This window comes from Eretmochelys imbricata, chromosome 7 (assembly GCF_965152235.1).
Source record: "Eretmochelys imbricata isolate rEreImb1 chromosome 7, rEreImb1.hap1, whole genome shotgun sequence".
NCBI classification, from domain to species: domain Eukaryota; kingdom Metazoa; phylum Chordata; order Testudines; family Cheloniidae; genus Eretmochelys; species Eretmochelys imbricata.
The window spans coordinates 57511904-57532560 of NC_135578.1; the positions used below are offsets into that span (position 1 = coordinate 57511904).

Here is a 20657-nt window from a genome sequence, read left to right on the forward strand (position 1 = left end):
CTCTGAAGGCTCCAGGTCAGGTCCAAGCTGGGAGGCAAGAAGAAAGGGACTGAAGAGCTTGCCTGACCCCTGTACATACTGAAGCAAATACAAGGGTCAGATGCTCTTTCCTGTCTTGTTACTTCATTTAACCTTCCATCTCATGCCTCTGTGTGCACGCAAAAAAGAATTTTTAAAATTGGTGGAAAATGCTGGGAGACACACACTGCTCCTGCTGGAGAGAGTGTTTTTTGGGGGAACCACATACCAGAGATTCCATTCCTTGGAGCTAAGCAACAATTTGAGACATCTTTCAACAGGAATGGGTTTTAGGTAACGTGGCAGTAGAAATGCAGTCATGTTGCGGTCCAGGCCTCCTATAATTCCATTTAGATCTAAGAGTATTTTGCACTTACTTCAGAATCTTCTTCATCAGAGAATAGGCCTCTTTGGTTTTTGGGAAGTATACCAGATGAAGGTTTGGAGTCCTCAGTGGAAGATGGTTGACTCTTCAAAACAAGAACACATCAGCACCAATTTAAATCAATGCAAACAGCACACTTCATATTCCTCTTTGGTAGCTGGCCAGTTAAGTGCCCCAGCTGTTGAAAAGGGATGGCTAAAACCTAAGAAATTCTGATCCAGACACTAGAGAATCCAAAACCCACATGGTTTTGAAGACAGATCTTTCTGCAGAGCCTCAGCTGCATGAGGACAATTTCAAGAGCTGGCCATAGATTTTTTTTTTGCATACAACTCCTACTGACTTCAACAGGAAGCACTATAAGGATTCCATGGCATTGCTTGGCTATATTTTCCTGGATAAGCCCATGTAGAGACAACAGAGATGAACTAGCCAATGGTGAGAGTACTATACCCTTAAGTTAATAAGTACCGAGTATGAAACATTTCACCAGAAGTGAAATTTGTTTTTGATTTTTTTTCCTTGATTTTGTGTTTGGGTGTTTACCCTTTTTAAAAAAATTTAACTCAATCTAGCTACGTTTCTAAACAAAAATGTTGTTTAGAAACAAGAGTGTCAAAATGAACCATTTTGACTTTTGAAAATTTATTTTCCCCATTTTTAGTCAGCCAAACTATTAGCCAAGCTTGACGCGAATTCATGAATTGCTTCGGTCAACCTGAAACTGCATTTTTCAGCAAATAAACTAGTCGGCCAGGGAATTCCTCCCAGTTTTACTTCACAGCCAGCTTCTGCCAGCTGCTACAGAGCAAGAAGAGGAACAAGAGAGGCACCACGGTCACATGACAGAGGAGACCAACTGTAGCCTTGGTGAGACTCCCAGAGACCAACCCCGCAGCACAGGAAACCCCTGGGCGGGAGCCCAGAAAATCAAAGAGCTGAGGAAGACATACAGGCAACCCCCAAAGCCGGCTGGGGAGGAATCTGAAAACTAAGCATCACGTTCATAGAGACAAAACACATTCCTGTTATTCTGTGGGATAGACTGCAGCAGAGTTAGAGCCAGAATGGCTTAACTATTCCTCTAAGATCAGTTCTTTGCACACAATGGAAAAATCCACTTCTAACGTTACCTTTTTCCCTCCCATGGATTCTTTATGGCCTTCAGCGACCTTACTGACAGCTGCAGGAACAACTTCAGGCTTTTTCTTGAATAAGTCGCCTTCATCATTGTCAAAGAAATCAGCAGTGGCTTTGACTTTGTTTAAAACAAAAGAAAAGAAAATACACGTTCATATTGGGTAAGGTTTTCTGTTGGAAGAGACCAGCTATCACTGATCACTAGAGAGGTTGTGACATTCTAGAAGGAGTATAGTCTCTTCTGTAGGGAGCAGAATGACAGCAATGAGCAACAGAAGTCCATTTTTTGATTGGGGTCGGTGGATTGGGCTAGCTCACAAGGTGAAGTGTCAGTTGGGTACAACAGTCATCAGCCAAAACTTCAATGGGTGCTACAGTTCTCCGTCCTTCCCCCACACACTGCACAGGCACGCCCACCTAGACACACACAGCTCTTCTGAACCAAAACTAGATATCACCTCACACTAAAAAGCTTCCCAGAAAAAAGAAGAAAAACCCGTAAGAAGAGCGAATGGCCAACAGCTGCCAAGAAGGATCACAGACGTCACTGATGGTAATGTTCAGAGGGATCAGATATAGATGAAACAGTGGAATAGCAGAGGCAGAAACACCACCAAGAGCAGGGGGGATTTCATGACCTGCAGGTTCCCACTGGCCCTAGTTTCTATGACCTTTAATAGTGTTCTGAACACACTTCACCTGATTTTAAATGTTTGTTAGTCGGTTCCACGAAAAAGTCATCATCGTCATCAAACAGACTAACTTTCCCAGGCTGTTTGGTGGCTTTGTCTGCGCTCTGCTCCACAGGCTTCTTGTTTTCTTTCTCCATGAGAACAGAGGCAGAACTAAACACATCATTCCCACCTGCAAGTCAGAATATTGAATAATTGAGTCAACACTGACAACAAAGTTTAAGAGCTATTTAGCCAGCGATTTTTGAACAGTGATTAAATTCATAGAAGTCACAATCTACTTGCACAATTCCTGAAAAGGAAGAGACGACTAAATTCATCACCTCAGTTGCTTGCAACAGTCAGTCTAGCCAGGTCCAATACTGAAAAAGTGTGCACTCGCCCGAGAGGAACAAGATGGCATCTGACCTAACCCTGTGCCAAAGCCATCCCTGGTGCATTAGTGAAAAGGTATGAGGGAATTCTGAGCTCATCTAGACAGTCTTAGAACCAGCCAGTAGGGCATGAAATAGGAAGAATATCCAATATATAAAAATAAGACTTTGGTGCAAACATGTTACCTCAGTTTGCTTTTGTTACTACACTTAAAATGTGCACCATGCTGTCTAGTTCAAAACTAAAGATACTTCCAGAAGCTCTTCCCCACACAGATCAGCTCCCTGAGAGAAACTAAGGGGGACAGGGAGTTCTGTAACTATTTCTTTTCTTTTTGATCATGGGGGAAAACAACAAGTTTAACTACCTCCTTCAAAAGAAACTTAACAGGCTACCATGAAGAAACGGCACAATACTGTAAAGATCTAGCCAACTTTTAAAATGCAGCCCATACTACCGCTTGAAAGAGGAATAGGACATGCAATATCCAAGCCCTTATGCATTCAGTATATGAATCACTGATACAAATAGATTCTTAAAAAAAAAAAGGTATCCAAGATTATGCTAGTTTAGAAATGATACTAGCAACTTCACTGGTATTCACGCTTTCTTGAATGCCCCCCACAGAACCTTTACAAGTGCACACAACACAGTGAAATTCAGACCTAGCATGTTTACAGTTCCTATGGTTTGATGCTGAATATCCAATACAGCAGTGCTGCATTTTGGCAATTTTTTTCTTTAAAACTATTGTACAGTAAAAGCATTGTTATCCGGCATATTGGGGAAATGTGGGGTGTCGGTAAGTGAAAAATTCCAGTTAATTAAGAGTGAGGGAGTTTGGGTGTGCGGGGGGCTCAGGGCTGGAGCACAGGAGAGAGGGAGTGTGGACTCTGGGAAGGAGTTTAGGTGCAGGAGGTGTTTGAGGAAGGGAGTTGGGGTACGGGAGAAGGTGAGGGGTGCCAGATCCGGGCAGCGCTCACCTCAGGCGGCTCCCCGCAAGCGTCAACATGTCCCTGCTGCTCCTAGGCAGGACTGCGACTAGGCAACTCTGCACACTGCCCCCACCCGCTTGCACTGCCCATGCAACTCCCATTTGCCATGGTTCCCAGCCAATGAGAGCTGCAGAGCCAACACACAGAGCCAACACACAGAGCCACCTAGCTGCACTTCCACCCAGGAGAAGCAGGGAATGTCACCACTTCCAGGGAGCCACGCAGAGCCAGGTAGGGAGCCTGCTGGCGCTGCACCAACCAGACTAAAAACTGGACTTTCAATGAAGATAAGCAATTCTGGCTTTATAGAGCTTTCTGGTTGGTAAAGTGCTGGATAACATAGCTTTTGTAGTGTGTTTTAAAGCAAGAGATGTATTCCCTGCATGAAGCAGGTCACCATCAATTGAACCATACCTGGGAAGAGAGAGACCGCGCCCGCAGGAACTTTCCGTAAAGCCTTTGTTGATGGCTCTGAAATTATGGGAAATACAAGACAATAACTTAATTGTACAAAATGTTTGCATCTAACACCCAAATACTGCAGTATAAGAAACGTGACTATTGTATTGAGCTTTCTCGTTTTTGTTCAGGAGCCCAAATGGCTTCAAATCCATGTGCTTTAGACACATTTTCTGAATTTCTGTGGTTGTTTTTCCTCAACAGACAAAAAGTGAGTCCAGATGTCCCTTCCGTGTTGCAAAACATGCCCATGAAACTAAAAAGTCAGGAATAAAAAGAATTCTTGTGTGGAGACAAGCTCTTGTAAATCACCCACAAGTTATACATCATTTAAAAATCCACTCTGTGCTCCAAAAACAATGCCTATCACTTAGGAGCCTAAGGTCCATTTGCAAATTTAGCCCTTGGAGTTAGATGACTTCAACAGGAACAGCTGAGCACATAGCACTTTTCAGAGTCAGGCTGCTCATATATGAATTTAGAAGCCTAAATTTAGGCATAAACATTTTCAAAAAACATTTGGCCATATACACACCCTGCTGCAAATTACTCCATACTTGACTCTGCATCAAGCCCCTAGTGGGAACACCTCCCACCCAGCAACCTGATGGGGGCCATAAACTATAAAAAAAAGTTAGTGGAGAAACATCTAGCTTTTTAAAAAAAAATAAAAAAAAAAATGTGAATATTTCCCCACTGAGAACAGAAAACCGTGCATTCTGTTGAGAGTCTAGTAGAGTTAACTACTAACTTCTTTTCTAGCTTATTAGTTTGCTATTTACCTAGTTTGGTTCAGATCACCCTTTAAGAGACGATTACCAACCACAGAGAATCCAGATACCTATAGTGCAACTGGAGACGTGTGCTACTTGCACAAATCAGTTCTTACCATCATTTATTGGGGCTCGCAGCTCTTTTTCTTTCAAATCTTCCCCTCTTGGTGCTTCAGCAAAAAGATCGCTCTGATTGAAGACAAAGACGCACAACAGAAGAGTGTGAGAACTTGATCAACTGACTGCAAAGATACAGACTTGGGGCAACAGCCAGTGGAGAAGAAGTTGAAATCTGTGCATTTCTACACATTTCCATTTTTGTTCTGGGTTAGAAAACGTTCTTCCCCTTTGCTTCACTTCATGTTTAAGGGCTTGGCCACCCAAACTTGCATCAATTTAGTTAAGCTAGTGTAAACTTTTATGGACACCTATTTTGGTATAAAAGAGTAGCTTTATTCAGTTTAAATTAAACCTGGTCCCAACCAATTTATGCTAAACCAAAGACCCACTCCTACACCAATGTAAGCATCCACATGGCCTTGCAATGGTTTTAACAACAGTAGAACCTCAGAATTACAAACACCTTGGGAATGGAGGTTGTTTGTAAATCTGAAGTGTTTGTAATTTTGAACAAAATGTTGCGGTTCTTTCAAAACTTTACAACCCAACTTTGACTTCATACAGCTTTGAAACTTTACCCTGCAGAAGAAAAATGCTGCATGTAACCATCTTAATTTAAATGAAACAAGCACAGAAACAGTTCACCTTGTCAAGTCTTTTTTTTTTAATTTCCCTTTTTATTAGTAGTTTATGTTTAACAGTACTGTATTTGCCTTTTGGGGCGGGGGGGGGGGGGGGGGGTCTCTGCTGCTGCCTGATTACATACTTCTGGTTCCAAATGAGATGTGTGGTTGACCAGTCAGTTCGTAACTCTCATCTTTGTAACTCTGTGGTTCTGCTGTATATTGATTTAAATTAATCCTTTAGGTTATCCCAAGGCAACTTTTTCATGTAGACAGGGCATAAGAGGGATAGGGGCATAGCATGAATCTCTCGAGTTTCAGACCAGGACAAAAGAAAGGGTTAACATCACTGGTCATAGTATGCAGTGTGACAGATTTAGATTGGCATTTAAAGTCCCCCTATTCCCCAAAAGTACATGTTACAACTCAAAAGAACAGCTGACTACTATGGAATCTCTTCCGCATCTGCATAGACACATTGCTCCCTTGGCTAGAGACATGCCAAATCCACATAGCTCCAGATAGATTACCAGAAGCTGAAGAGAACTTGAAATTGTGCTCCTCAAATGGTAAACACAGGTTCCAATTGCCCTATGCTGATCACTCAAACGAGCACTTTGAAAATGTCACCCTAGGTACCACTCAAGGATCCTAAGAGCTGGGCATCACTGAAACTCAGAGGGTGTTAAGCATCCAACTGTCTCTGGCACCCCCAAAAATATCCCAGCCCTAGTATATAAAAGGGATTTGGGTACAGCTGTTTGAAAACAGGCTTCTTGAGGAGTCCTGCCGCAGACTCATTCTTCTACTAAGCTTTATGGAGGATGTGTCTATACTGAAAAAGGAAACATTTAATAAAAATTAAGATGATGACGGTAACTTTTACAATAAAAAATGAGAGCCTAGTTATTTTACCCAAATATGCATTGATGTCAAAAACCAAACTTACAATCCTATAATTAAAAGAAAAATCAATTACTGCTGCTTAGAGTGGAAATATATTTTGAGTACTTTAAAACAGATGAAGGAAGAGTTGGGGTGGGTGGACAGATATCTGTAATAAAGAGGCTCCCCGTTCTGTTGGAAAGTATCCAATAAATGTCACAATCTTTGTGATCTCTGGACACCCACTCCAGGGTAAGTCTGCTCTACAAGTCGCTAGATAGCAAAGCTTTGACCTCAGGGAACATATGAATCAGTGGGTGCACTGTTAATGTCATGCTTCTATCTTATGTCTCATTGGTCATGACTAGTAGCTCAACAGCCTGTTTAAGGAGCTGTGCGGGTGTAGCCACAAAAGCCAACAGTTGCTGCTCTAAGTCAGTCAGCTGACTCTAGCTCGTCACACACAAGTAGTTATTTTTCTTGTTTACCTGCTGACTCTTAAATCTTATTAGAAATACAAGCGTTTCTTTTCACAATACCAACATTTTTCTGCATAGAACTGAAATATGTATAAATGTGGGGGCAGGAGAGAAGAGAGAAAAGAGACAGTTTAGTTGCATCTCTCTGTAAATCAATTTTACATACACAAACAAATGTACGCATTAAGTTTTCTGGGCAGTGCAGGTACCCAGGAGTTGTACAATCGCAGGTTAACAGGACCAAGGGGTGAACCAAGAGTCTAAGATGGGTCAGGGAGGCTATTAAACATTAGTTTTAGGTCTATACAGCTGGCCTTCCATTCCAAAGGATCACACAGCACTCCACAAGTTATGTATATACTGCACTGTTGCAATATGGCCACCTCTGGGGTAGTGGTGGCAGAGCAGTTATTGACAAAATCCATAAATGCTAATGGTGCAGAGGGAGTGGGAGGGATATTCTGCCCAAAGACCCCAGGGTCAAATCTGCTCTTTTCTGAAGAGAGGCACATGATTTTCAGCATCCATGTGGAGCTGTCTTTAAAAGTCTTTACTCCGCACAGGTCTTTTCAGTTAACTGCACTTTCCTTGATTTATCTACCTCAAAAAGAAGGGCTGATTCAACCCAGCTGCGAGCTGAACCTGTGAATCCAAGGAATCTATTTCCAATGTGATTTTCAGAACGCCAAGCCATCCCCTCATTGCTTTTAATACTATAGATTCATAGATACTAAGGTCAGAAGGGACCATTATGATCATCTAGTCCAACCTACTGCACAATGCAGGCCACAGAATCTCACCCACCCACTCCTGCGAAAAACCTCTCACCTATGTCTGAGCTATTGAAGTTCTCAAATTGTGGTTTAAAGACTTCAAGGTGCAGAGAATCCTCCAGCAAATGACCCGTGCCCCATGCTACAGAAGAAGGTGAAAAACCTCCAGAGCCTCTTCCAATTTGCCCTGGAAGAAAATTCCTTCCTGACCCCATATATGGCAATCAGCTAAACCCTGAGCATATGGGCAAGATTCACCAGCCAGATACCCAGGAAAGAATTTTCTGTAGTAACTCAGATCCCACCCCATCTAACATCTCATCGGGCCTATTTACCATGAATATTTAAAGATCAACTACTGGAGAAAGGGCATCATGCACAGAGGAACAAAATGCAGAACCTCACTCGAGCATTATGTTTGTGGCTCAAGCAGGAAAGATGTTGTGGTAAGTTTGAGAGTTCCTCTCTCCTCACCTTCCAACAGCATCAATCCCTTTTTCAGGGGGACACCTGTGAAAGAACCCATGTGCCCCTCTACCCCACCAGTAACTAACCTCCTCCTCATTGTCAAAGAGTCCCATCCCACCACTGAAAAGGCCACCCTTCGAACCAAATGGTGAGAAGTCTTCATCAGTCAGCTTGGGAGGTTTGAAGATGTCATCCTCGTCATCTAGAAACAAAGCACACGCATACTGCAGGAGAGCTGTTAACTGGGCCTACTCCTCTGCATTCTCAGGAAGCATCACAGAGAAGGGGCCAAATAACCTACATGCTCCATGGTAACAATCCTGTTTTGATTTTACAGACATACATGCACAAGAAAAAATCAGCTTTGTCTATTCTATAGAAGTTCTGACATCACACGTATCACTGTAGCAACTAGACCAAGCCAAGTAAGATCCTGTGTGAGCAAGGAACTTCCTCTATATCCACTTCTACTCTTGCTTGGTGCAGACATGAACACAGGCTACTTTACTGCCAGTCGTATAAACTGAAGGATGCTAATTGATACAGTGCAGAAGTGGGGTTTCTGGAATATATCACTTTATCCGGAAGATCTGACCCTCTCCCCCACACACAAATTTAGAAGCAGAAGTTACAGAGCAGAGGAGGAAGCCCTACCGTCTGATGGAACTCTAACTTCCTTCTTTTCTTTCACAGTCTTCTTCGTTTTGATTTCTGCTGACAGAGCTTGGAGAAGAAAAGATGAAGAGGTCATTAAAAAGAGTTCATCTTTACTCTTGTGATTTATTACTGGAGGCCAGTTTGCTAAAAATGCATCTTAAAACATGAGAGTCAGAACAAGAGCCCATTTGTATATTTTTCTACATTGCACAGCTTCCTGAAGCAACCCTGCAAATTAGTTTTATGCCCATTGTTCAATTGAGTGAACATTTTCAGAGCTTGAGGTGAATAGAAATTTGTCATTTTTTATTACAGTAGCACTTAAACTTTATATATCAGGGCCCCAACATGTCAGGCACTTTACAGATTAAAGATTTTAATTTAAAAATATTTGATGGGGGTATATCTGGAAGATGCCTCTATTTATTTTCATAAACAAGAACATTTTTCAAATTAAGCATGAAAAGGACCAATCTAGTTTGACTATTCAAGCTGAGCAAAGTAGAAAAACAACAACCAGTGGCCTAAATGGTCGAGAGTAAAGATGCAAAAATCTTTCACAATCTTAGTCTATGGTGGGACTAACACCAGCAGTAAGGAAAATTTCTCTGAGTACAAGTGATATTGACAGGTTAGGTCTTATTTAAAAGCCTGAACATACTAAAGCACTAGAATATTTTGTTTCTCTCACTCTTAGAACAGCCAGAAGGGGAAGAGGCTAGTGGCCAGTGTCTCCCCCTAAGTCAGATGAAACAGCCAAACAATGCGCATACACCAATGCACAATTTTACACCATGTGGGGAGCAGACAAGGCAAGAATCTCCTTCCTGACCTAATCTGCAGGGAAGTGGAGAAGTGATTAGCCCAGGGGTCCACAGTGCAGGGCCCGTGGCATGGCACCCGCCAGGGCATTTTTGCGCACCCACAGGACACCCCGCCGCCGAAATGCTGCCGAGAAGCGTTGCCGTTTTCTTGGTGGCAATGCTTCTTCCCACTGCCGGTTTTCAGCAGCGGCATTTTGGCGGCAGGGTGTCCGGCGCTTGCCAGAGTCTTCTGGGAATAGCAATATGCTATTCCCACAAGAAAGATGGGGACCGCTGGATTAACCTATTCCTGACTGGAGGACTCTACTGGTTCTCCATACAAATTCCAACATGACATTCATACCTACTCCTGGCCAGAACCCCTTTAGAACCCCATTGTCAAATGCTGTGTTATTAGAATGTCATTGTCTATATCATTTACTTGTCCTTGATTGCAAGAGGACAGACGCATGCTATTTGCTTTCATGAAAAACGCACTCACACATGAAAATACTATTGTACTATTACAAAGAACTCCTCAAACAACCTCAAGACCCTAGCACTTCCCCACAGACATGTACTAAAAAGAGTAGCTTACAGGACTGCTCTTCATCTTGTTTGCTAGGCACATCCCCTTTGATCCGCGCTGCCAGCTCATCTGCAAATGACGTTGGTCTTTTCTTTTTCTGAGGGTACAACAAGGAGAAGGAAGAGAACACTGTATTCCTTTCAGTGAAGTCCTATTTTATGTCTCAATGAGTGTTTGGCTCACCCCTTACTGGCAGAGATAAGAACATTACCCAAGGGGACAGTTTAGCAGCGCAAGCAACAGGTTTGATACCTGTAAACACACAGGTACAGATGCCAGCAGAATCAATCAGCCCTTCCTTCATCTGAGGCTAATCCATAGAGTTTCAACCCCACTAGCGCATGGGATAGGAAGGGGGTTCAGATCAGATCCTTAGGGAAGGGAGCTCACGTCCTAGCATTGTGTGTAAGAGGAAGGGTTTCGTCCCAATATTCGGAGCTAATCACTTCCCTTCCCCTATTGGATGCCATGATCCACACCAGAGGCAGCACTGCTTCAATAGGGCTGTATGCCAATGGTTTGCGAAGCACTTTGGAATCCTGCAGGACAGAAAGTATTATGCAAGTTTAAAATATCAGGTAATTTAATGGGTCATGAGGCAAGAACACAAGCCATTTCCTACTTTTCTTCAAAATTCTTAAAGCCGCCACCTTGCTTTTGGGCAGTCCCCGGAGTGAGACAGACAACATTTGCATGTAGGAGCACAATAAGCTACTTTGCACAGCTACAGAGGTGGCTCTGGAGCCAACCTGGGCCTCTGGCATCCCAAGAGGTATCATGAACAGGCAATAATGCTAGAAGGGAGCCTCAACAGTCTCTGCTACACCCCGTGCCAGAGACCTCCTAGCCATCACTGTGCTTGCTCATTTACTCACATTACTGATAGTATTTCAATTCCTTCACACCCGCAAGAGGGAATTATGCCTCATTCCTTACCGGCCTTGTGTTTTCTTCTAAGTCCTCTTCCTCCTCTTCCTCTTTTTCAGAGTCACCAAAGAGGTCACACCCATCCTCCTCATCACTCACAAATGTCCTTCTCTGAAAAGCAACAACACAAGTCATTGTTATCTGTTACAGCCAGAAAAAGAAGGGCCAGCGGACTGAACTGAATTTGCTTACAAGAACATTCAACTAGTTTTCGGGGTATGATTTTTGGGGGGTAGGGATGACAGGGAAGGAAGTGTTCTAAGCCCCAAGTAATGCTGCATATTCTCCCTGCGCCCAGCACGAACAGACAGGTCCTCCAATTAACTAAAGGGAAGAGAGATGACAAAAAAATCTGATCATAAGGACAGTATCCTCACCATTACACATATACCCCTCCCACCTCTGTTTCTACCTTCCAGCTTCCCTTCTGCTTCATCCCCTATCTACTTTGCCTTTTCTGTTTTATCTGTGACATTGTGCATTTCTGAAGGTTTAGACTTGAACTGCAAGTGGGCTTTACTTCATTTTTAAAGCATTCACCCACACACCACCCCACCCCCAAACCAAGGGCCATTGGGTCCAAACATGCTGAGCACACAAACAAGATATCTGAAAGATGACACGATTCGTGTTTTAACCTAGACTTTGACCAGCTGTCCCTACAAAATCCTATCTATCTCCTCTCCCTTGCATCTCCATTGTGTACAGCACATAGATACATCGATTCCCAGGCCAGAAGGGACTACTGTGATTATCTAGTCTGGCCTCTAACGCAGGCCAAAGAACTTCCCCAAAGTAAGTCCTAGAGCAGGTCTTTCAGAAAAGCACCCAATCTTGATTTAAACATCAGACAGCCTTTTGTTCCATTCCACAGTACTTGCCCTTACTGGCTTTTGATCGTCCTCACTTGGGTTTCCAAATTCATCATCTGATTCCTAGAATGCAAAAGCAATTTGATAAACAGACAATGCACACAGTCATGCTATGTGCCTAAGGTTGAACGCTTTAAAATTCCATGCCTGCAGCAGTTCTGACCACCAAAACAGCCTATTGCACCTCTTCGGCTTGCTTTCTGTCACTGAACCCAGCAGTCTAATAACTAGGCACTACAGACCATGACTGATGCACAAGAGTTTTTAAGGCTTTGTTTCAGAAAAATGTTCAACATATTTTAATAGGAGTTTTAGTCTGGCTCAGAAGGAAAGCTCAAGTCTTACAAAATGCAGAAAGCAAAACTTTTTCAGGAGCAGAGAGTATGCTTCCACTAATTAGCACACAGCTGGTGCATGTAATGTACACATTACAGACATAGCTTGTCAGATGCAAAAGCTGTGATACAGTAAATGTATAAAACCACAAGTTATGGTTCACCATAATCAGAGACAAGCAGGTTTACAGAGTAAGCAGTGAATGGGGTTTCTGTTGCTCATCTTGTCACCATACTGGGTCATTGCATATACCTGCAGCTCGTGGGAAGCCATGGGAAAATCTAATCACTTATTGTTGAAATGACAGAAAATTAGACTGAAAATACTTCAGCCAAATATGCATGGCTCAATATAGGCAGCACAATTAGAACTATTGTCTCTTTATTGCTCTATTGAAAAGATTTTGTTTCAGGAAAAATTATCGCACAAGAACAGCAATGTGAAATACTTGCATCACAGGTAAAATATACAATTTAAAAAAAAAAGATTTGACCCTTTAGTAATGCTGGAGTGGAAAATGTCATTCTAAATAATGAGGCCATCATATAATCACATAATCAAGAAGCCCAAGTGTTTATGCAAAAAATTATTTGTATCATCATAGCACCTAGGAGCTCCAGTCATGGACCAGAACCCCACTATGCTAGGTGTTGTACAAACAGAACAAAGATAGCCCCTGCCCCAACGAGCTTAAACAGACAGTTATCTTCTCCTCTTACCTCTTCATCGTTTTCTTCACTGTCAATTACACTCCCACGATCACTGTCTACTGACCCTTCTATTCAAAAATGACAAACAGAAAAGAGAGCTCAGTTCAGACAGCACAGTGACACATGCAGCTTTCCAGCCTCCAGAACACAGACATCTACCCTACAGCATCGTAAATGGAGAATTAAACACTGTGTAAAGGAGAGATTGGTTTGAAAAGCACAGGTTATGATAATCCCTCCATTCCATGCCCACAAACCTCAGATCTTGTAAGCACTGAGCACTAAGTCACATTAAGCTTGGCCAGTTCACTGTAACATTAAGCTCTTAGCAGGTACCTAATATGGTGCATGCACGCCCCCCTTAGTACATCAGTCACCAAAATCACCAACACACAACATAATCCATGCCATTCACTTCAACATGAGCCAAAGCAATAAGCCAGGAACTAGTTACCAACATAAATAAGGCCAATGCCCGCACAAACCTTCGCTAGAGAAATCCCCCAGCCCAACATCATCACGTTCCATGAACAGCTGGGAGCCAATTAAATAAGGTAAAGGCCTATCAATATAGAGATCCTGTAAAGAGACAAAGAGGGTTGGGTTTTGTTTATATCTCTATGCCATGGAGAAGACACTTTACAGTTCCTATTTCAAAACAATACCGCACTTTTTTTTTTTTTTTCCCCTCTAAAGACCCCAACACTATGCAGACCATTAGTCCCAAAACAGTTTTCAGTTCCGAATCAGGTGCTGAATAATGCTTGTGAAGACTGGAAGAATACAAGTATTAGGTTGGAGTCCTGGGTCTAAAATTGATGGTTAGGGCTGTTATTCGCTGGTCCAATGGAGATCGTGTCTATATCAATTAAACTGTCTTTGAACCCCATAAAGGGACTCAATAAAAAAAAAAAGAGAGAGAGAGTTCACATTCATTAAGACCGCCTCCTCACACAAAACTGAATGTGCCCCCTCCCAAACCCATCAATATGAACTACCCCCTTGTATTTCAACATGCACCAGAAAACCCACAGAAAAGGGCACAGGGCCTTTTTCTATGTACTCTTTGCAAGTACATACAACTACTATCTGGTTGGCTCTAAGACATAAGAGCTAGTTACACAACCCCAGAGATAGCTCAGCAAGGGGCGCTGCTGCCCGCCACTTCAGCCCCAAACAATGGGCCCAATTCTGATGCAACCTGTATCAGTTTTACACCAACATAACCAACGTGGCTGGTATTGCTCCCAGCCTGCACTGGTGTACATGAGATAAGATTCAAGCCCAGTGCTCCCCAAAGTCAGGTTTCTTTACCTTTGGCTCCAGTATTAGTTCTACCCTTTCATTAGTTTCTTCCTCTTCAGAGTCTGAATTGCCTGCTTTGATGTCCAGCTGCTCAAACGCACTGTCCAGCACTTGCAACCCATAGTTCACCGCTTCCTGGATTTTAGGAATCAAATCTGCTTCTTTTTGCTCCCGGGTTTTCTCCTTTAAATAACAGAAACACCGTATTTCTGTTTAGTTTTAGTCAAAGTCATTTTCACTGTCAAACATAACTGCAGGAGGTTAGCTCCAAATCAGCATTGAGCCCACTCTCAATACAGCTACCTTCAAGATCCCTTGGTGGCATAGAGGTATGGTTTCCACCTCTGATGGTGGGTTCAACTATGTCATAGCAGTGAGACTGAAAATTGCGGTCTCTCAACAGAGCTGTTTCACTGTAGTTAAAATGACAAAAACTACTTTGGTAAGCTTAAAACTGATGAAAAGATGTATTCGATTCTATCGCAGATTAAATTCCATTTTACCAACCCCAAAATACAAGAGATCTTTTAGCTTCCAAGTGCATTTAATTACCAAATGAAGAAAAGACTTCCTGGCTTTGCACCATTACAGGATTCCAGGCACAATCCTGTGTCTAGTCACAACTCCAGGATTTGTGAAGAGTGTTTAGCCCCCTGCCTCTTTTGCTACAATTATGTGTCGCACTTAGAAAACTAGAATTTAAGCTTGGCTACTGGACACAAGACACTGGGCTTGAAGTCACGATACACCAGTAGTCCTCAATAGTGCTCCTGAGTTTTTAGGGTTGTGAGACTCAAGTCATCCAACAGGTGGACTGGCAAGAGTAACGTAAACAAGATTCAGCCTGTAAGTTGCAAGTGCCTGAGAGTAAAAAAAAAGCAAAAAAACCCAAAAACTTGTGTCTTCTTCTATGTTTTCCACAGCTCCAAACACAGTGTCATCACTCGTAATAATATAAGTCATCTAACCTGTTCTGCTTTGTCTCCTACTTCAGCTTTGGGAATAGGTTCTTCCACTTCTTCATCATATACTCTCTATGGATCCAAGAGAATTGATTCAAATTAATATAATGTTCTGCTGCAGATGATGAAAAAATCAGATACTGCCCACAAGGTATAGAAAAATTCATTAACATATTGAGACTCTATTCCCACTACTTTTCCAGGAAATAGACAAACAATATGATCATTTACATCTGAGAGATTCAGCATGATGCTATTTTAGAACTGTCTAATGCATTTATTTAAAAAACACACGTATTAATTTAGCATGATTAGAAGACTGGGCATTTTTTCTACAGTTTAGTTGAAAATATTTTGTACTCCTGTAGCACCTTTCATAGGTGAATCGCAAAACCATTTTATGAATAGGGTTGGGCATTTGACTGTTCCAAAAATAACTAGTAAATTGACAGATCAAACATCACAAATGGTCAAATATTTTAAAGCACTAATTTATTAGAACAGTAACAAAAGAGTAAGACTTTATGGTCTCCAATAGGCTTAGCCTTAGAGACTTATGCCTAATTACAAAAAAACAAGTTACTTAACTGATTTACTTTAACTCAGAAAAATGTAACACACAATAAGGTGAAGTTCTAAAAACAGGAGTGATCATTATTACCTTTTTTTTAAACAACGTCAGCTTAGCATTTAAATGTGAACTGATTCAAGACTGAACATTACAAAAAAGAAAAGAAAAATTAAGTTAAATCTTTTCTCTCTGTGTTGGGAAAGGAATTTTAATGACTGAACCTTCCTCTCCCTCCCCCACTCTCTTCTGAATTAATTTTTGCACATTTGTGTAGTTATTTTAGACTGTAAATTCTTCAGGCAAAGACTGTCTTTACTTATTTAATGTGCTTTGTAAACCACCATGTGCACTGATGATGCAATCAAAAAGGTAGGCTGCTGCCTACATCAGGACACTTGCTGGAATACATGACCATGGTCAAATAAGGGACGGTCAATTGACCAGCTTGCCAAACCTAGCTACGAACATCTGGTAAGATGTTAAACTGGTTCGCAGATTAGTAACTGAAGCACAGAAAAGTTTAGGCCAAAGGTATTAGAAGCAGCCCCCGATTCAGAGTACTTCAACTTTTGGGCAACCAACTTGAGACAACTTGGACCACATTTTCAAATACATTGAGCACCCACAATATCATCTTTTAAATGTCTTACACAGCAGCATTATGATGCAGCACAACACAGCTAGGTATCACAGTATCTAAAGATGCCCAGGGCCTGATTCTCCACTGCTTTGTCCCTGTACAAAGGCCCTTACAGTAAAAAAGTATTTCTGCTTTATGTAAGCCAAGCACAATCTGAGTACAATGTTGATCAAGGCAAAATATCTGCCAGCGTGCAGAGCACTTCAGAATGTCTAAAGAAATTAAAGCGATTCATTGTTATAGCATTACTCACTTAGTAGTTAAGTGTGTAACGCCAACATTTTTCACATCCAACTTCTTACTGTACTGAAACACTGATGTTCACATCTGCGATCACCAATAGTGTCATTCCGTAACAGTAAATACAGTGTAAAGAAACCAGAACCACAAACTTGCCTAGTATTTCTGGCATAATTTAGAGAAGTGACTTCTGAACAGACAAAATCTTCAGAAACAATACATCACCCCACCAATAGTTACAGGGTTGCCAAACAAAAATGATCAAACAATAGAGATCTAGGAGAAATGCTCTCTATTTTAACATACTCCAAACTGTATCACTTGCTTCTAAGCCTGTTAGATCCTGGTGCACTCACATTTTCAATGAACTGCGTGTTGGACAACATAAGAAAGTCACTGAAGACATTATGTAGGCGACAGTCTGTGGCTTTGGTTTCATGAATCAGTCCGTCTACTTGTTTTTTAATTTCATGCGTCCTGGAGATGGTCTGCTGGGAAAACTCTTGCAGAAAATGAAGAAGCTATTTACAAAACACATAAGAGAGTGGTGTTGAATTTCAGATAACTTTAGTCACAATAAAAAGGCCACAGCAATTCATTCAAGTGAATTAAAAACAGGAAAGTGACAAAAAAGATATTTTAGACTGGAGAACTCCTGACTCAAGTCACTAATACTCTAATTGTTCTTGTGACTTCCCCCCGCCCCACCCCATTATTTTTGTGGTTTATTTTTTGCAGTTCACACAGGGTCAGCTCATAAAATAAGAGTATTAAAATAGCAGAAACCACCACTGATTTGCTGAGGGGTTGGATTTAAAGTGGCATCACATCCCTCTCTTTTCACCATGGCATCCCCACCAGGCCCTAGTCACACTATGATTCCATGAGGACTCGATGTGACATGGGAAAGTGAGGGCAAACCCCAGGATGGCAGCTTTCAACAGCACCATCCTAGGTGTGCTGCCAACCTGAGAAATTTCTGAAGGTAATTAATGCTGAACCTGTCACTACTGGTACATGCACTAAACAGATAGGAGGGAGAGAAAGTCACAGAGGGGACTAGGGTGAGTAGGGTAATGGGGAGATGGAAAATTCTAGAGCTCTCAGGACATCTGTGGGTTGCCCCTCCCCCATCCACAGGGAAAGTGGCCCTCAGTGTGGAGAGCAAGATCAGTTTCATTTTCTGTTTGTACTTCTGGAAAGGGGAGGGATTCACCAGCTCTTGGGAACTAGCACCCGAGTGCCATGTTTGGGTTTCCAGACTGCAGAGTGGGGTCCATATATTCAAGAATCCGCACAGCATAGGAGAAACACACCCCTCATTAGAGGCAGCTGCCCAAAGAGCCCCACTGCCAGCTTGCATATGACCCCCCCCATCCATGAGCCTACCCCTACTTTTGCAGCTAGCTTTGGGGAACACAGCTGGCTCAGCCCTTGGGCCCTGCCCCCACCACAAGCACCCCACTGCTCCCAACTGCCAAGACCCTCTTGACTGCACCCGCTAAAGGGGGATACAGGCTGCCTGAGGACCCTGGCCCCCTTCACAGGGGGCCAGTAAGAAGCAGGCTTGGCCCCCATCGGTGAGCAATGAGAAACACCTAGGGAACGGCCCCCTGGTGCAGCTGCAGCATGGGGAGAGGGATGTGGGTGCCTGGAGAGGCTAAGGAGGGTCCAGAGGCTGAGAGCAAGTCCACCTGGGGAATCACCTCCCCCACAACCTCTCACTACCCCCCCCCAGCTCCCTTCACCTCCCCCTGCCAGCCCCCCTGCCAGCCATCCCACCATCTCCTCCATCTCTCCCATAGCTCCCTTCACCTCTCCCTCACCAGCCATCCCTTCACTCCCAGCCTCCATAGCTCCCTTCACCACCCCTGCCAGACCCCCACCAGTCCCCATAGCTCTCTTCACCTCTCCCTCACCAGCCACCCCCTGCCAGCCCCCCACTTTCTCCCATAGCTCCCTTCACCTCTCGCTCGCCAGCCACCCCCTTCGCCCCCACCTCCCCTATAGCTCCCTTCATCAGCCACCCGCTTCACCTCAACCTACCAGCCCCCCGCCTCCCCTCACCAGTCACCTCCCTTAACCCCCGCCGCCAGCCCCCCGGGAGCCGCGCCCATGGCGCCGAGCCGCCGCCGCCCAACGCTCACCCCGGCGTCCGCGGCCAGCGACCAGCTCTGGCTGCCCTTGCGGATCTCGTCCAGGGCCCAGGCCCGCTCCCAGACCGGGTCCGCGCGCTCCATGGTGGAGCCCGGGCAGCGCCTGCGCCCTGCCCCTGTCAGCCCGCCCGGCTGGCCATCAGCTGAGCCCGATCACGTGACCCGCCCGCCACGGGACCCCGCTGCGTCCGGATACTGGACGGACGCGCTTCAACTCAGCCCCGCCCCCGGGGTCACTAATCCCGCCCCTCCCCCCGCCGGGCTCACTGATCCGCCTCCTTCGTCACTGGCCCCGCCCCCGCCGGGCTCACTTACCCTGCCCCCGCCGGGCTCACTGCACCCACCCTGCCCTCCTCTCCCACAGGGGCTTATCCACCCCAGACCCTCCAGCTAGGACTGATTCTCCCCCTCCCCCACATCGGGGATTACTGACACCTTGCAGACTACCGGGCTTGATCCACCCCCTGCGTTCACCTCCCACCTGGGATCACTCACCTGGGCTCTTTCACCTGGCACATCCCAGCCCCTTAGGGTTGCCAACTTTCTAGTCACACAAAACCGAGCACCCTAGCCCCGCCCCTTCCCTGAGGCTCCACCCCCCCCCCCCACTTACTGCATTTTCCCTCCCTCCCTTTCACTGGGCTGGGGCAGGGGGTTGGGGGGCAGGAGGGGTGAGGGCTCTAACCAGGGTGGGTCTAGAAATGTCAGGTTCAGGGTGTGGGAGGGGGCTCCAGGCTGGGGCAGGCATTTGGGGTGCGGGAGGGGATGAGGGCTTCAGCTGCGGGTGCAGGCTCTGGGGTGGGGCTGGGGATGAGGGGTTTGGTGCAGGAGGGTGCTCTGGGTTTGCGGGGGCTCAGGCCTGGGGCAGGGGCTCAGCGTTGGGGCGTGGGCTTACATCAGGTGGCTACCGGTCAGCGGCGCAGCAAGGGGGCTAAGGCAAGTTGTCTGCCTGTCCTAGCACCGCACTGCTTGTGCCCCAGAACCAACCATCAGGTCTGGGTCCTAGGCAGGGGGGCCAAGAGGCTCCATGTGCCACTGTTGCCTGCAGGCCCCGCCCCCCAGCTCCCATTGGCTGGTTCCCAGCCAACAGACATGCAGAGCCAGTGCTCAGGGCAGGGGCAGGGTGCAGAGCCCTGTCCTCCCCCCCACAGGAGCCGACCTGCTGGCCTTTTCTGGGGTGCAGTGCAGTGCCAGCCAGTACGGGTAGGGACTAGCCTGCCTTAGTGCCGCAGCACTGCAGACTGGACTTTTAACGGCCCTGTCAGCGGTGCTGACCGAAGCCGCTAGGGTCCCTTTTCGACCAGGTTTTCCGGTTGAAAACCGGACACCTGGTCACCCTACAGCCCCTCCAGGGCTCTCTCATCCCGCTAGAGGGACACAAGGACAGCAGGGAGGCCAGGCACCAGGTGGGTGTTCAGGCGGATTCAGCAGCTAGAGGTTTTGTTAATGGCAGGGGGAGCCAGAGCCCTGTTTAGCAGGGAAATACACAAAATCCTAGAGATCAGGTCTGTTTGGTGTCCTGCAGTCCGTCGTCCCCACCTTACCCCCAGGCCAGGATGGTCCTCTGCAGCATACAGTATGCATGGCCTATCCCCAAACCCCCTGAAGTCACAGGAAAGAAAGACTCCCATTGATCCTCATGGCCTTCGCATCGGTCAATAGCTGACAGCTGCACTAGACTCATGTCCTGTATGATCCAGCCAG

The 20657-nt window shown here is 44.9% G+C and overlaps 1 protein-coding gene across 5 annotated transcripts in view; it reads right to left on the reverse strand.

Moving 5' to 3' along the window:
- Positions 1-19074, reverse strand: part of WASHC2C (WASH complex subunit 2C) — a 53426-nt gene extending 34352 nt beyond the window's left edge. For 4 of the 5 annotated variants that reach the window (XM_077823007.1, XM_077823005.1, XM_077823003.1 and 1 more), the window contains exons 1-16: positions 18945-19074; positions 17154-17318; positions 15353-15418; positions 14394-14567; positions 13565-13658; positions 13089-13147; positions 12043-12096; positions 11171-11272; positions 10244-10331; positions 8840-8908; positions 8272-8387; positions 4954-5026; positions 4020-4076; positions 2243-2407; positions 1537-1661; positions 396-488 (exon numbers count right to left, since the gene is read on the reverse strand). In XM_077823007.1, coding sequence (XP_077679133.1) covers positions 396-488; positions 1537-1661; positions 2243-2407; positions 4020-4076; positions 4954-5026; positions 8272-8387; positions 8840-8908; positions 10244-10331; positions 11171-11272; positions 12043-12096; positions 13089-13147; positions 13565-13658; positions 14394-14567; positions 15353-15418; positions 17154-17318; positions 18945-19037 — 1593 coding nt within the window. In that variant the 5' untranslated portion in view covers positions 19038-19074. The remainder of the gene's footprint in view (positions 1-395; positions 489-1536; positions 1662-2242; positions 2408-4019; positions 4077-4953; positions 5027-8271; positions 8388-8839; positions 8909-10243; positions 10332-11170; positions 11273-12042; positions 12097-13088; positions 13148-13564; positions 13659-14393; positions 14568-15352; positions 15419-17153; positions 17319-18944) is intronic. The other variant, XM_077823004.1, reaches the window with a different exon arrangement.
- Between the last annotated feature and the right edge of the window lie 1583 nt (positions 19075-20657).